The sequence below is a fragment of the Chiloscyllium plagiosum genome, chromosome 13, assembly GCF_004010195.1.
Source record: "Chiloscyllium plagiosum isolate BGI_BamShark_2017 chromosome 13, ASM401019v2, whole genome shotgun sequence".
Classification (NCBI taxonomy): Eukaryota; Metazoa; Chordata; class Chondrichthyes; order Orectolobiformes; family Hemiscylliidae; genus Chiloscyllium; species Chiloscyllium plagiosum.
Window position 1 is genome coordinate 84269571 of NC_057722.1, and position 16709 is coordinate 84286279.

The window sequence follows — 16709 nt, forward strand, 5'->3', positions numbered from 1 at the left end:
TGTGGGAGTTTAGGGATGTGGCTGATGTTCCTGACTCTCACACTTGCAAGAAGTGTGTACAGTTGCAGCTCTTATTTGACTGCATGATAGCTCTGGAGCTGTGGATGGACTCACTATGGAGCATCTGCGATGCTGAGGAGGTCGTGGATTGCACGTTTAGTGAATTGGTCACACCGCAGGTTAGAATTGCTGAGGGAGACAGTGAATGGGTGACCAAAAGGCAGAAAAAGAGTAGGAAGGCAGTGCAGGTGTCCCCTGCGATCATCTCCCTCCAAAACATGCATACCCTTTTGGATACTCTTGAGGGAGAGGGTTCACCAGGGGAGGGAAGCAATTGTCAAGATCATGGCACCATGGCAGGCACTGCTGTTCAGAAGGGCGAGCAAAAGACTTGTAGGGCTGTAGTCATGGGGGATTCTATTGTGGGAGGTGTAGATAGGCGGTTCTGTGGCCGAAAACAGGATTCCTGGATGGTATGTTGCCTCCCAGGTGCTCTGGTCAAGGATGTCACCGATCGGCTTCAGAGCATTCTAAAAGGGGAGGATGAACAGCCAGTGGTCTCGATGCACATAGGCTCCAATGATATAGGTAAAAAGATGAGATGAGGTCCTGAAAGCAGAATACAAGGAGCTAGGAGAGAAGTTAAAAGGAGGACCTCAAAGGTAGTGATCTCGGGATTACTACCAGTGCCACGTACTAGCCAGCATAGAAATGAAAAAATAGGCTGGATGAACACGTGGCTTGAGGGATGGTATAGAAGGGAGGGGTTCACATTTGTTGGACATTGGGACCAGTTCTGGGGAAGGTGGGACTATTACATATTGGACAGTCTACTCCTGAACCAGACTGGAACTAATGTATTTGGGGGAGTTTTTGCGACTGCTGTTGAGGAGGTTTTATACGTATGTGGTAGGGGGCTGGAAACCAGAAGAGAAGACTAGTAGGAATCATTAAATTAGCATTAATAAGGGGAAGAGTAGGCAGAGAGCAGATGAACGCAAAAGAACTGGTGGCCAGAAGTGCATATACTTTAATGTAAGGAGTACAGTGGGTGAGGCAGATGAACTTAGGGCTTGGATTAGTGCCTGTGAGTATGACGTTATTGCAATCACAGAGACTTTGTTGAAGGAAGGGCATGATGATTGGCAACTAAATGTTCCAGGATATAGATGCTTCAGGCAGTACAGGGAGGGAAGTAAAAGCGGGGTGGGGGGTGGGGAAAGGAGTTGCATTGTTGGTCAGAGATGATATCACAGCTGTGCTAAAGGAGCACACAATGGAGGGCTTGAACAGTGAAGCAATATGGATGGAGCTGAGAAATAAGAAGGGCGCCGTTACGTTGATGGGACTGTTTTATAGGCCTCCCAAAAGTAAACGTGAGGTAGAAGATCAAATAGGTAAACAGATTATGGAAAGATGTAGAGGCAACAGGCGATGGGAGATTTTAATTTTCTCAACATTGACTGGGATATACTGAGTGTCAGAGGTCTGCATGGGGCAGAATTTGTAAGAGGCGTCGAGGAGAGTTTTCTAGAGCAGTATGTCAATAGTCTGACAAGGGAATGGGCCATATCGGACATGCTATTGGGGAATGGGCTAGGCCAGATGGTAGAAGTTGCGGTGGGGGATTTCTTTGGGAACTGTATCACAATTAGGCAGGAGCTGGGAAATGTGAATTGGACACAGCTATTTGAAGGGAAGTCCTCATTTAATATGTGGGATGCTTTCAAAGATAGCTTAAAGATAGTGCAGGTTAGGCATGTCCCATTGATAGCAAAGGATAGGAAAGGCAAGATTCGTGAACCGTGGATGACAGGAGAAATCGTATGACTAGCCAAGAGGAAAAGGGAAGTGTACATAAGGTCCAGGCAGCTAAGAACAGAATGGGCCCTGGAGGAATATCAGGAGGGTAGGACCAGTCTTAAACGACGAATCAAGCGGGCTAATAGGGGTCAGAAAATAGCTTTAGCGAGCAGTATTAAGGAGAATCCCAAAGTCTGTTATTCTTATATAAGAAGCAAGCGGGTAACTAGAGAAAGGATTGGCCCACTAAAGGATAAGCAAGGAAGGCTGTGTGTCATACAGTCATAGAAATGTACAGCATGGAAACAGACCCTTCAGTCCAACCCGTCCATGCCGACCAGATATCCCAACCCAATCTAGTCCCACCTGCCAGCACCCGGCCCATATCCCTTCAAACCCTTCCTATTCATATACCCATCCAAATGCCTCTTAAATGTTGCATTTGTACCAGCCTCCACCACTTCCTCTGGCAGCTCATTCCATACACGTGCCACCCTCTGTGTGAAAATGTTGCCCCGTAGGTCTCTTTTATGTCTTGCCCCTCTCACCCAAAACCTATGCCCTTTAGTTCTGGATTCCCCGACCCCAGGGAAAGACTTTGCCTATTTATCCTATCCAAGCGCCTCATAATTTTGTAAACCTCTATAAGGTCACCCTTCAGCCTCCGACGCTCCAGGGAAAACAGCCCCAGTCTGTTCAGCCTCTCCCTATAGCTCAAAACCTCCAACACTGGCAACATCCTTGTAAATCTTTTCTGAACCCTTTCAAATTTCACAATATCTTTCCAATAGGAAGGAGACCAGAATTGCATGCAATATTCCAACAGTGGCCTAACCAACGTCCTGTTCAGCCGCAACATGACCTCCCAACTCCTGTACTCAATACTCTGACTAATAAAGGAAAGCATACCAAACGCCTTCTTCACTATCCTATCTACCAGCAGGTTCATAGCACTTTCACGGAGCTATGAACCTGCATTCCAAGGTCACTTTGTTCAGCAACACTCCCTAGGACCTTACCATTAAGTGTATAAATCCTGCTAAGTTTTGCTTTCCCAAAATGCAGCACCTTGCAAAATGGGTGAGATTCTGAAAGATTACTTTGCATCTGTGTTCACTGCAGAGAGGGACATGATGAATGTTGAGATTAGAGATAGAAGTTTGGTAACTCTGGATCACGTTGACATAAATAGGAAAGATGTGTTGGGTATGCAAGAGGTTATTAAGGTGGACAAATCCCCAGGACTGGATGGGATCTGTCCCAGGTTGCTGAGGGAGGCGAGAGAGGAAATAGCTGGGGCCCTGACAGATATCTTTGTAGCATCCTTAAACACAGGTGAGGTGCCGGAGGACTGGAGGGTTGCTCATGTTGTCCCCCTGTACAAGAAGGATAGTAGGGATATCCCAGGTAACTACAAACCAGTGAGCCTGATGTCAGTGGTGGGAACATTGTGGAGAAGATACTAAGGGATAAAATCTATTTATATTTGGAAAAGAACGGGCTTATCAGTGATAGGCAACATGGTTTTGTGCGGGGGAGATTGTACCATACCAACTTAATAGAGTTCTTTGAGGAAGTGACCGAGTTGATAGATGTAGGAAGGGCTGTTGATGTCATATACATGGACTTTAGTAAGGCATTTGTTAAGGTTCCCCAAGGTAAACTAATGGAGAAAGTGAAGTCACATGGTGTGCAGTGGGTTCGAACTAGGTGGGTAAAGAACTGGTTGAGTAATAGGAGACAGAGAGTAGTAGTTGAAGGGAGTTTCTTGAAATGGAGAAGGGTGCCCAGTGGTGTTCCACAGGGGTCAGTGCTGGGGCTACTGTTGTTTGTGATATACATAAATGATCTGGAAGGGGCCACTGTTGGTATGATCAGCAAGTTTGCAGATGACATGAACCTTGTTGGAGTAGCAGAAAGCATAAGGGACTGTTAGAGAATACAGGAGAATATAGATAGACTGGAGAGTTGGGCGGGAGAAGTCGCAGATGGAGTTCAATCCAGGCAAATGTGAGGTGATGCATTTTGGGAAGTCTAATTCTAGAGTGATTATACCGTAAACGGAAGAGCCTTGGGAAAAGTTGATGAGCAGAGAGATCTGAGAGTTCAGGTCCATTGTCCCATGAAGGTTGCTGCACAGTTGGATGGAGTGGTCAAGAAGACATATGATATGCTTGCCTTCATTGCACAGGGTGTTGAGTATAACAGCTGGCAGGTCATGTTACTATTGTACATGAAGTTGGGTCAGCCACATTTAGAATTCTGTGTACAGTTCTGGTCACCACATTCCCAAAGGATGTGGATGCTCTGGTGAGGGTGCAGAGAAGGTTCACCAGGATGTTGCCTGGTATGGAAGGCGCTAGCTATGAAGAGAGGTTGAGTAGGTTAGGATTGTTTTCATTAGAGAAAAGAAGATTGAGGGGGGGACTTGATTGAGGTTTACAAAATCATGAAGAGTATAGACAGGGTGGATAGAGATAAGCTTTTTCCCACGGTGAAGGATTCAGTAACGAGAGGGCACACTTTCAAGGTGAGAGGTGAAAAGTTTTAAGGGGGATACAAGTGGCAAGTATTTCACACAGAGGGTGGTGGGTTTCTGGAACGTATTGCCAGCAGAGGTGGTAGAGACAGGCACGCTAGATTCATTTAAGATGCGTCTGGACAGATGCTTAGGAATTGGGCGACAGGTTTAGACAGTGGATTTGGACTGGCTCAGGCTTGGAGGGCCGAAGGGCCTGTTCCTGGGCTGTAAATTTTCTTTGTTCTTTGTTCTTAGTAAAAAAGGCCTATGGCATGCTTGCCTTCATTGGAAGGGGCATTAAGTATAAGGGTAGGCAAGTTATGCTGCAGATTTATAGAACTTTAGACCACACTTGGAATAGTGTGTACAGTTTTGGTTACCACACTGCCAGAAGGATGTGAATGCTTTGAAGAGGGTTCAGAAAAGGTTTACCATGATGTTGCCTGGTATGGTGGTTTTAGTTATGAAGAAAGGTTGGATAGAGTAGGTGTGTTTTCACTGGAAGGCAGGATGGCGATCTAACTGAAGTTTATAAGATTGTTAATGGCATGGATAGTGTGGAAAGTATGAGGCTTTTGTCCAGGATGGAGAGGTCAATTACGAGTGGACACAAGTGCAAGGTGCAAGGAAAGAAGTTTAAAAGCGATGTTCAAGATAAGTATTTCATACAAAGGCTGGTGAGTGCCTGGAACATGCTGCTAGAGGAGATGGTAGAAGCAGACACAATAGCAGCGTTCAAGGAGCACCCGGATGAATATACGAATAGGAAGAGAATAGAGGAATATGAATCCTGTAAGTAAAGAAAGTTTTAGTGTGATTGGGCAAAATATTTTGGCGCAGGCTTGGAGGGCTGAAGGGTCTGTTCCTGTATTGTATTGTTCTTATTAATAACAAGGAGTAGTGCCAGTAAAGACATTGGGATATAAAAGTGTAATGAGCGAATAAAACAGGATAGAATCCAGTACAAAGAACAAAGAAAGTTTACAGCTCAGGAACAGACCCTTCGGCCCTCCAAGGCTAAAAATAAAGGGATATAGCACAGTAATAACAGAAACTATCAGGTGAATAATATCAGAATCTAATGTCGTAATAGAGGAGAACAACAGGGAAATAAAACCAAGTATTCACCCAGTAATATAGGAAAATTACATGAGTATTGAGCCTAGTAATAACAGGGCATATAGCCCAATAATAATGTGGAAACAGAGCCTAGTAATAACAGGGCAATCAAGGATAGCAATATCGGTAATAACAGAAAATAGAGTCCAGTACCACACTGGATCTGGTACTTGGTAATGAACCAGGCCAGGTGTTTGATTTAGTGATAGGTGAGCACTTTGGAGTGACTATAATTCAGTTACCTTTAGTTTAGCGATAGAAAGGGATAGCAACATGCCACAGGGCAAGATGGGGGAAGGGCAACTATAATGCAATTAGAAAAGACTGAGGTGGACGCACCCCAACAAACCGCCCTCCCGTCCTGGCACCTCCCCTGCCACCGCAGGAGTTGCAAAACCTGTGCCCACACCTCCCCCCTCACCACCATCTAAGGCCCTAAAGGAGCCTTCCACATCCATCAAAGTTTTACCTGCGCACTCACCAATGCCATTTATTGTATCCGTTGCTCCCGATGCGGTCTCCTCTACATTGGGGTGACTGGATGCCTCCTCGCAGAGCGCTTCAGGGAACAGCTCTAGGACACCTGCACCAATCAACCCCACCGCTCAGTGGCCCAACATTTCAACTCCCCCTCCCACTCTGCCGAGGACATGCAGGTCCTGGGCCTCCTTCACCGCCGCTCCCTCACCACCCAACGCCTGGAGGAAGAATGCCTCATCTTCCACCTCACCCCCATTCACCTATTGTACTCTTTGCTACCTTCTCCCCAGCTCCCCCCATTTATCTCTCCACCTTGGAGGCTTCCTGCCTCTATTCCTAATGAAGAGCTTTTGCCCGAAACGTCAATTTTCCTGCTCCTCAGATGCTGTCTGACCTGCTGTGCTTTTCCAGCATCACTCTGATCTGATCTAAACCCTGGCCTAGTCGATAACACAGGCAACATCCATGTAAATTTTCTGCTCCCTTTCCTGTTTAATAACATCCTTCCTGTAAGAAGGTGACCAAAACTGAACACAATACTCCAAGTACATTTTTAGGCTACCTGCCTCAATTACCCTCCCAGGCAGTGCATTCCAGACTCCCACCATAGTCTGAGTGAAGAGAGTTTTCCTCAAATCCCCTCTAAACCGCCTGCCTTTCACTTTAAAATGTTGCCCCCTTGCTATTGACCCTACAACTGAAGGGTACAGCTGCTTTCTATTCACCTTATCTTAGCCTCTCAATTTTATAAACCACAATTAGATCACCCCTCAATCTTTCATGCTCCAAAGGAAACAACCTGAGCTTATCCAGCCTCTCTTTGTCATTAAAGTGCATCATCCCAGGCAATCTTCTGATGAATCTCTTCTGCACCCCTTCTAGTACAATCACATCTTTCCCCTAGGTGCAGTGACCAGAACTGCACACAGTCCCCCAGTTGTGGTCTAACCAAAACCCTGTACACTTCCAACATAACCTCCCTGCTATTATAATGCATGCCACAACTGATAAAGGCAATTGTCTCATATACATTCTTAACTACCTTATTAACCTGCCTTGCCAACTTCAGGGATTTTTGTACAAACATCCCCAAGATCACTCTGTTCCTCTGAGCATTGTGTACTTCCTTACCTTGTTATTTCTTCTGATTTCTCCATTGAACTTGCCTCCCTTACGTTCACCCCCAGTCCTGAAGAAGGGTTACATCTGAAATGTCGATTTCTCCACCTCCCGATGTTGCCTGGCTTGTTGTGTTCTTCCAGCCTCCTTGCCTACACCACTTCCAGGCAACCTCTAGACCTCAACTACTCACTGAATTAAAAAAAAACCTTCTCCTCTGATTCCCAATCCCTTGCATTCATACACACCTGCGTTCATACAATGATATGCAAAAATATACAGTTATGGAAGATATAAGAAAATCCCTGTCTATTTCTTGATGTAGTCAGTCACAACTCTCTCTTACCCCCTCTCTTGGTGATCCTGTATCAACATGCTCTTATTCCATTATTCTGACCCTTCAATACAGACAACAGCCAAGATCTTGCAAACAAAGTTCAACACAATAATTGAATATTTTACAACGTTTTAATCTTGCCTTTTAAGAAAGATGTTGGTTGATGATACATTGTATAAAAGAAATGGTTTAGCTCTGAGTGAATGATGCAACAAAACATTACAATTCAACTATAATAGCAGCTGGAATTACATTCATCAAATACTGTGCACAATGTATTCTACTCACAAAGACAATGATAGAATTAGAGGAGAAAGTGAGGTCTGCAGATGCTGGAGATCAGAGATGGAAATGTGTTGCTGGAAAAGCGCAGCAGGTCAGGCAGCATCTAGGGAACAGGAGAATCGACGTTTCAGGCATTAGCCCTTCTTCAGGAATGAGGAAAGTTGGTCCAGCAGGCTAAGATAAAAGATAGGGAGGAGGGACTTGGGGGAGGGGCGCCGGAAATGTGATAGGTGGAAAGAGGTCAAGGTGAGGGTGATAGGTCAGACGGGGGTGGGGGCGGAGAGGTCGGGAAGAAGATTGCAGGTTAGGAAGGCGGTGCTGAATTCGATGGATTTGACTGAGACAAGGTGGGGGGAGGGGAAATGAGGAAACTGGTGAAACCCGAGTTCATCCCTTGTGGTTGGAGGATTCCCGGGTGCAAAGGATGCAATAGATGATATGTGTGGAGGTACAGGTGAATCTGTGGCGGATATGGAAGTTTCCTTGGGGCCTTGGAGGGAGGTGAGGGGGGAGGTGTGGGCGCAAGTCTTACACCTCCTGCAGTTGCAGGGGAAGGTGCCGGGAGTGGAGGTTGGGTTGGTGGGGGGTGTGGATCTGACGATGATAGAATTAGGCTAGAAATGTACAGGTTGCATTGAGTACAGTCCTAAACTGCTGTCCCAGCAAAAAGCAAGGAGAATAAAGTCTAGTCATAATATCAATTTAAATCAGAAATCCAATCCTCACATGACTGTTGTTACTGTGGTTATAAAGTTATACAAAAGTTGGTTTATATAAGAAAACATTTCTTAAAAAATGAAAGAACAGAAGATTACAAATTCATGCAAGTCAGTTTCCTGAAGCCTCTGGTTTTGATGAATAAGGCAAATGAACAGACATCATCTCACGTTGAGACAAAAATTGATCACACCATGTTACATAGAGACATAATCTCAAACCTTGAGCTGTTGACCTGCATTTCTTTGACTAGATGCTCACATATGGAGAAAAGAAAGTTTAGAAAATCTTGCCACTTCAGGGAAGATTGCCAGTGAATGAATAGGTTGTCCAAATCTACTGCTGTCCAGGAGTTTCTGGATCCTCCTGGGTTTGAATAACATGGAACAAAGTGACATTGAATAAAACTTGATGGCCATTGTTCCAGGCATACAGCATTCGGTCTCTGGCATTGTAATCCAGCATGGAAATGTGAAAGTACTGATTATGAAATGGGATGTCTGTGTACTCATAACTTGAAGTCTTGGTGGAGTACGCAAAGTAGACCTTGGCTCCTGTCAGGTGGGAGTTGGTGACATACAACGTGCCACAGATCATGAAGGCCTCACCAGCACTCCTCTTAGGATAGACTGTGTCCCAGCTTTTCCGCACCTCCAGGGTCTGCTCATCCAGCTGGCTGATGACAATATTTCCTGCATTCTGATTGGTGGCATAGACAGCCCAGATTCCACCCTCATCAGCCATGAGGTCAATGTCAGAGAAACCACCCCAGGTGTAGGGATAGATGTTATTGAATCCAGCATACTCCAGGCTGCGCTGGGCCAACACTGAGCCTGTCTCAAAGTTATACTTTATCAGGGTATTGCTCTGGTACTTGTTAAAATAGAGAGAGCCATTATAGACCAGGTGATTGGTTCCTGCCCAGGGATAGGGCAGACGGTAGAGCCTGTAATCCTCTCCACTCACAAAGGCTGTCATAGACTTGTATTCACGAACCACTTTACTACTTGTGTATCCATCCATGTACCACACCTATTGGAGCAACATACAGAATAAGTCAGTACTTATACTCCAAAATTAAATTTATAGTTTTCATCAGAGAGAGAGAGAGAGAAAGATTTGTATTTTTAGCAGTCTCTGCATCTGTCCTATCAATTTTAACAACCAGTGCACATATATACTATAAGACCTTCAGAAATAGGAACAGGAGTAGGTCATTCAGCCTATTGAACCCACTAGCCATTCTGTAGGAGCATGGCTAATCAAACAGTCTTCGTGAGTACTTTCCTCGTAACCCTTTATTCCCCAACTGATCACAAATCTATCTATCTCAGTCTTAAATATACACAAGGACTCTGCCCCCAGAAGTCTCTGTTCAAAGAAGTTCAAAGACTCTCAATCCTCAGAAGAAATACCTCCTCGTCTCAGTCTTAAATTATTGCCCCTTAATTCTGAAACTATGCTCTCTGGTCCTAGAGACAGGGGTGACATCCTCTCAGCATTTACCTTGTTAAGCCCCTTAAGAATTCTAGATGATTTAATGTGATCATCTCTCATTCTTTTAAACTTCACTGAGTAGAATCCTAATCTGTTCATAAGGCAGTCCCTCCACACCAGAGATCAACCTAGTGAACCTTCGTCAAACTGCCTTCAATGGAATAATATATTTCCATAAATAAGGGATACAAAACTGTTCACAGTAATCCAGATGTGGTCTCACCAGCGCCTAATACAGTTATACTCTTTTAGTCCAAACCCTTTGAAATATGGTTCAACATTCCAATAGCCGTCCTGATTGCTTGCTGCACTTGTGTGCTAACTTTCTGTGTTTTGTGTACAAATACCCCAAAGTCCCTTTGCGTTGTAGCTTTTCTCAATTTAAATAATATTCTGTGTGTTGTTCTCCTTTCCAAAATGAACAACTTCATATTTTCACACATTACATTCCGTATGCCAACACTTTGCTCATTTACTTAACCCATTGATATCTTTTTGGAAACCGTTCGTATCCTTCTCGCAACTTGCCTTTCCACCTATTTTTGTGTCATCTGCAATTTTGGCTACAGTATAAATACATTCCTCCAAGTCATTAATATATATTGTAAACAGTTTTTGGGACCTGTGGAACGCCAGTGGTTATGGGTCACCAATCTGAAAAAGAACCCCCCCCACTCACTGTTTCCTGTCCATGTCCCTATTGCCTATCCAAGCAAATGTACTACCTCAGCACCGTGGGCTCTCATGAGTTAAACTTTTGTAAGGTGCTTTGTCGAATTCCTTCTGCAAGTCGAAGTATAACACATCTACTGGTTCCTACTGGTTGAGACTTTCTCAATAAACTAACAAATTAGTCAAACATGATTTCCCTTTCACGAAACTATGCTGACTCTGCTTGATTTATTAATGAACTTCCAAAGGTTCTGCTATTACTTCCTTAATAATTAATTCCAATATTTTTCCAATAACAGATGTTAGGATAATCAACCTATAGTTGCCCACTTTTTGCCTCCCTCCTTTTTTGAATCGGGGCATCACATCAACAGTTTGCCAATTCTCTGGAACTTCTCCAGGACCCAATAATTTTTGGAAAATTGCAACCAGTGAATCCAAGCCTGCACCGACACATTTTGCCCTTCCACACTAAAACTGTCTTCATTTACACGTATTCCTCCAGGTGCTATCGTCCTATTCATGCATTCGTCTGGGTGCTTCTTGAACACTGCTATTGTGAATGCTTTCACCACCTCCTCTGGCAGCACATTCCAGATACTCACCACCCTTTTGTGTGACAAATTTGCCTCGCACATCTCTTTTAAACTTCCCCCCTCATACCTTGAACCTGTGTCCCCATGTAATTGACCCCGGGAAAAAACCTCATATTTTCCACTCTATCCATGCCATTCACAATCTAATAAACTTCTGTTAGATTAGATTGCCAACAGTGTGGAAACAGGCCCTTCAGCCCAACAAGTCATAGAACATAGAACAATACAGCACAGAACAGGCCCTTCGGCCCACGATGTTGTGCCGAACATTTGTCCTAGCTTAAGCACCCTTCCATGTACCTATCCAATTGCCACTTAAAGTTCGCCAATGATTCGGACTCTGCCACTCCCACAGGCAGCGCATTCCATGCCCCCACCACTCTCTGGGTAAAGAACCTACCCCTGACATCCCCCCTATATCTTCCACCCTTCACCTTAAATTTATGTCCCCTTGTAACACTCTGTTGTACCCGGGGAAAAAGTTTCTGACTGTCTACTCTACCTATTCCTCTGATCATCTTATAAAGCTCTATCAAGTCACCCCTCATCCTTCGCCGTTCCAACGAGAAAAGGCCGAGAACTCTCAACCTACCCTCGTACGACTTCCGCTCCATTCCAGGCAACATCCTGGTAAATCTTCTCTGCAACCTCTCCAAAGCTCCCACATCTTTCCTAAAGTGAGGCGACCAGAACTCCACACAGTACTCCAACTGTGGCCTAACCAAAGTCCTGTACAGCTGCAACATCACTTCACGACTCTTGAATTCAATCCCTCTGCTAATGAACGATAATACTCCATAGGCCTTCTTACAAACTCTATCCACCTGAGTGGCAACCTTCAAAGATCTATGTACATAGACCCCAAGATCCCTCTGTTCCACCACCTGACTAAGAACCCTACCATTAACCCTCTATTCCGCATTCTTATTTGTTCTTCAAAAATGGACAACCTCACACTTGGCAGGGTTGAACCCCATCTGCCACTCCTCAGCCCAGCTCTGCATCATATCTAAGTCCCTCTGCAGCCGACAACAGCCCTCCTCACTGTCCACAACTCCACCTATCTTCGTATCATCTGCAAATTTACTGACCCACCCTTCGACTCCCTCATCTATACTAAAATCCATGTACACTACATCCACTGCTCTACCCTCATCCACATGCTCGGTCACCTCCTCAACGAATTAGTCCATACCGACCCTCCAAAGAGTAACCCACCCAGACCCATTTTCCCTCTGACTAATGCACCTAACACTATGGGCAATTTAACATGGCCAATCCACCTAACTTGCACATCTTTTGGACTATGGGAGGAAACCCATGCAGACACAGGGAGAGTGTGCAAACTCCACACAGATAGTCACCCAAGGCTGGGATTGAACGTTGGTCCCTGGCGCTGTGAGGCAGCAGTGCTAACCATTGGACCACTGTTGAGAGGTCATCACTCAACCTCAAAAAAACAAAGAAAAAGAAAATTCCACCACAGGAACAGGCCCTTCAGCCCTCCAAGCCTGCACCAATTCAGATCCTCTAACTAAATCTGTTACCTTTTTCTAAGGGTCTATATCCTTCTGCTCCCTGCCCATTCATGTATCTGTCTAGATACATCTAAAATGACACTAATGTTCCCGTCTCTACCACCTCCACTGGCAATGCATTCAAGGCATCCGCCATCCTCTGTGTAAAGAGGTTTCCACGTATATCTCCCCTAAACTTTTCCCCTCTCACTTTGAACTCATGACCGCTAGTAATTGAGTCCCCCGCTCTGGCAAAAAGGCTTCTTGCTATCCACCCTGTCTATACCTCTCATGATTTTGTAGACCTCAATCAGGTTCCTTCTTCAGCCTTTATCTTTCTAATGAAAACAATCCTAATCTACTCAACCTCTCTTCATAGCTGGCACTCCCCATACTAGGCAACATCCTGGTGAACCTCCTCTGCACCCTCTCCAGAGCATCCACATCCTTTTGGTAAAGTGGCGACCAGAACTGTACGTAGTATTCCAAGTGTAGCCACACCAAAGTCTTATATAACTGAAACATGACCTGTTAACTCTTGTACTCAATACCCCGTCTGATGAAGGAAAGCATGCCATATGCCTTTTTGACCACTCTATTGACCTGCATTGCCATCTTCAGGGAACAATGAACCTGAACATCCAGATCTCTCTACATCAATTTTCCCCAGGACTTTTCCACTTACTGTATAGTTCGCTCTTTAATTGGATCTTCCAAAATGTATCACCTCGCATTTGCCCAGATTGAATTCCATATGCCATTTCTCCACCCAACTTTCCAACTATCTACATTCTGCTGAATGCTCTGACAGTCCCTTTCACCATCTGCTACTCCACCAATCTTAGTGTCATCTGCAAACTGCTAATCAGACCACCTATACCTTCCTCCAAATCATTTATGTAACTCTCTGCATTCCAGTGAAAACAAACTCAGTCTATCCAATCTTTCTTCGTAACTAACTCCACCACCCCCCTTTCCCCATATCAGGCAACATCATGGTAAACCTTTTCTCTACCCTCTGCAAAGCTTCCACATTCTTCTGGTAGTGTGGTGACCAGAACTGTACATAATATTACAAGTGTGGCCTAACGAAAGTTCTATAAATCTGCAGCATAACTTGTTTATCCTTGTACTCAGAAGGCAAAAAATGAGTAGGAAGGCAGTGCAGGTATCCCCTGCGGTCATCTCTCTCCAAAACAGGTATACCGTTTTGGATACTGTTCGGGGAGATGGCTCAAGAGGGGAGGGAAGCAGTTGCTAAGATTATGGCACTGTGGCAGGCTCTGCTGTTCAGAAGGGCGGGAAAAAGACTCGTAGGGCCGTAGTCAAAGGGGATTCTATTGTAAGGGAAGTAGATAGGGGGTTCTGTGGCTGAAAACGGGACTTCCGGATGGTATGTTGCCTTGCAGGTGCTCGGGTCAGGGATGCCACCGATCGGCTGCAGAGCATTCTAAAACGGGAGGGTGAACAGCCAGTTGTCTCGATGCATGTAAGAAAAAATGAGATGAGGACCTGAAAGCAGAATTCAGGGAGCTAGGAGAGAAGTTAAAAAGGACAACCTCAAAGGTAGTGATCTCAGGATTGCTGCCAGTGCCACGTGCTAGCCCAGCATAGAAATGAAAGAATAGGCAGGATAAACACGTGGCTTGAGGGATGGTGTAGGAGGGACGGGTTCACATTTGTTGGACATTGGGACCGATTCTGGGGAAGGTGGCACGATTACAAATTGGATGGTCTACACCTGAACCAGACTGGAACTAATGCGCATGGGGGAGTTTTTGCTACTGCTGTTGGGGACGTTTTAAATTAATGTGGCAGGGGGCTAGGAACCAGAAGAGAAAACAAGTAGACAGTGAGGTGGAAACTGGGGACTGTAAGAATCATGAAGTTAGCATTAATAAGGGGAAGAGTAGGGAGAGAGCAGATGATCACAAAAGAACTGGTGGCCTGAAGTGCATATACTTTAATGCAAGGAGTATAGTGGGTATGGCAGATGAATGTAGGGCTTGGATGGTGCCTGGGAGTATGATGTTATTGCAGTCACAGAGACTTGGTTGAAGAAAGGGCACGTTTGGCAACTAAATGTTCCAGGATATAGATGCTTCAGACAGGACAGGGAGGGAAATAAAAGGAGAGGGGTGGAAGGAGTTGCATTGCTAGTCAGGGTTGATATCATGGCTGTGCTAAAAGAGGACACTATGGAGGGCTTGCGCAGTGAGGCATTATAGGTGGAGCTGAGAAATAAATAGCTGCAGTTACATTGGTGGAGCTGTAATACAGGCCTCCCAACAGTGAATATGAGGTAGAAGAACAAATAGGTAAACAGATTATGGAAGGACGTAGAGGCAACAGAGTGGTGGTGATGGGAGATTTTAATTTTCCCAACATTGACTGGGATACACTTAGTATCAGAGGTCTGGATGGGGTAGAATTTTTAAGAAGCGTCCAGATGAGTTTTCTTGAGCAGAATGTCAATAGTCCGACGAGGGAAGGGGCCATATTGGATCTGCTGTTGGAGAAAGAGCCAGGTCAGGTGGTAGAAGTTGTGGTGGGGGGTTTCTTTGGGAACAGTGACCACAATTCTGTAAGTCTTAGAATACTCAGAGACAAGGATGAGAGAGGTCCTAAGGGTAGAGTACTAAACTGGGCCAAGGCCAGTTGTATTGAAATTAGGCAGGAGCTGGGAAATGTGGATTGGACACAGCTATTTGAAGGAAAGTCCACATTTGATATGTGGGAGGCGTTCAAAGATAGATTAAAGATAGTGCAGGATAGGCATGTCCCATTGAAAGCAAAGGATAGGAAAGGCAAGATTCATGAACCGTGGATGACAGGAGAAATCATACAACTAGCCAAGAGGAAAAGGGAAGCGTACATAAGGTCCAGGCAGCTAAGAACAGAAAAGGCCCTGGAGAAATATTGGGAGAGTAGGACCAGTCTTAAATGAGGAATCAAGCGGGCTAAAAGGGGTCAGGAAATAGCTTTAGCAAACAGAATTAAGGAGAATCCCAAAACTATTTATTCTTATATAAGAAGCAAGTGGGTAACTAGAGAAAGGATTGGTCCACTGAAGGATAATGAAGGAAGGATGTGTGTCGAACCTGAGAGAATGGGTGCGATTCTGAATGATTACTTTGCATCAGTGCTCACCTCGGAACATGATGAATGTTGAGATTTAAGGTAGAAGTTTGATAACTCTGAATCATGTTGATATAAGTAGGGAAGATGTGTTGGGTAGGCTAGAGGTTATTAAGGTGGACAAATCCCCAGGACCGGATGGGATCTATCTCAGGTTGCTGAGAGAGGTGAGAGAGGAAATAGCTGGGGTCCTGACAGATATCTTTGTAGCATCCTTAAACACAGGTGAGGTGCCGGAGGACTGGAGGGTTGCTCATGTTGTCCCCCTGTACAAAAAAGGGATATTCCGGGTAACTACAGATCAGTGAGCCTGACATCGTGGTGGGAACGTTGCTGGAGAAGGTACTGAGGGATAAAATCTATTTATATAGGAAAAGAATGGGCTTATCAGTGATAGGCAACATGGCTTTGTGTGAGTGAGATCATGCTTTACCAACTTAATAGAGTTCTTTAAGAAAGTGACCAAGTTGATGGATGAAGGAAGGGCTGTAAGATGTCATATACATGGACTTTAGTAAGGCATCTGATAAGGTTCCCCATGGTAAACAAATGGAGAAAGTGAAGTCGCATGGTGTGCAGGGGTTCTAGCTCAGTGGATAAAGAACTGGTTGAGCAACAGGAGATAGAGAGTAGTAGTTGAAGGGAGTTTCTCGAAATGGAGAAAGGTGACCAGTGGTGTTCCACAGGGGTTAGTGTTGGAGCCACTGTTGTTTGTGATATACATAAATGATCTGGAAGAGGACACTGTTGGTATGACCAGCAAGTTTGCAGATGACATGAAGATTGGTGGAGTAGCAGAAAGCATAAGGGACTGTCAAAGAATACAGGAGAATATAGATAGACTGGAGAGTTGGGCGGAGAAGTGGAAGATGGAGTTCAATTCAGGCAAATGTGAGGTGATGCATTTT

At 44.8% G+C, this 16709-nt stretch overlaps 1 protein-coding gene across 1 annotated transcript in view; it reads right to left on the reverse strand.

The window, feature by feature from the left end:
• Window positions 1-8189: 8189 nt before the first annotated feature.
• LOC122556254 (noelin-3-like) overlaps window positions 8190-16709 on the reverse strand; it is a 62384-nt gene continuing 53864 nt past the window's right edge. The window contains exon 6 of the mRNA XM_043702885.1: window positions 8190-9413. Within this exon, the coding sequence (XP_043558820.1) occupies window positions 8718-9413 (696 nt within the window). The 3' untranslated portion in view covers window positions 8190-8717. The remainder of the gene's footprint in view (window positions 9414-16709) is intronic.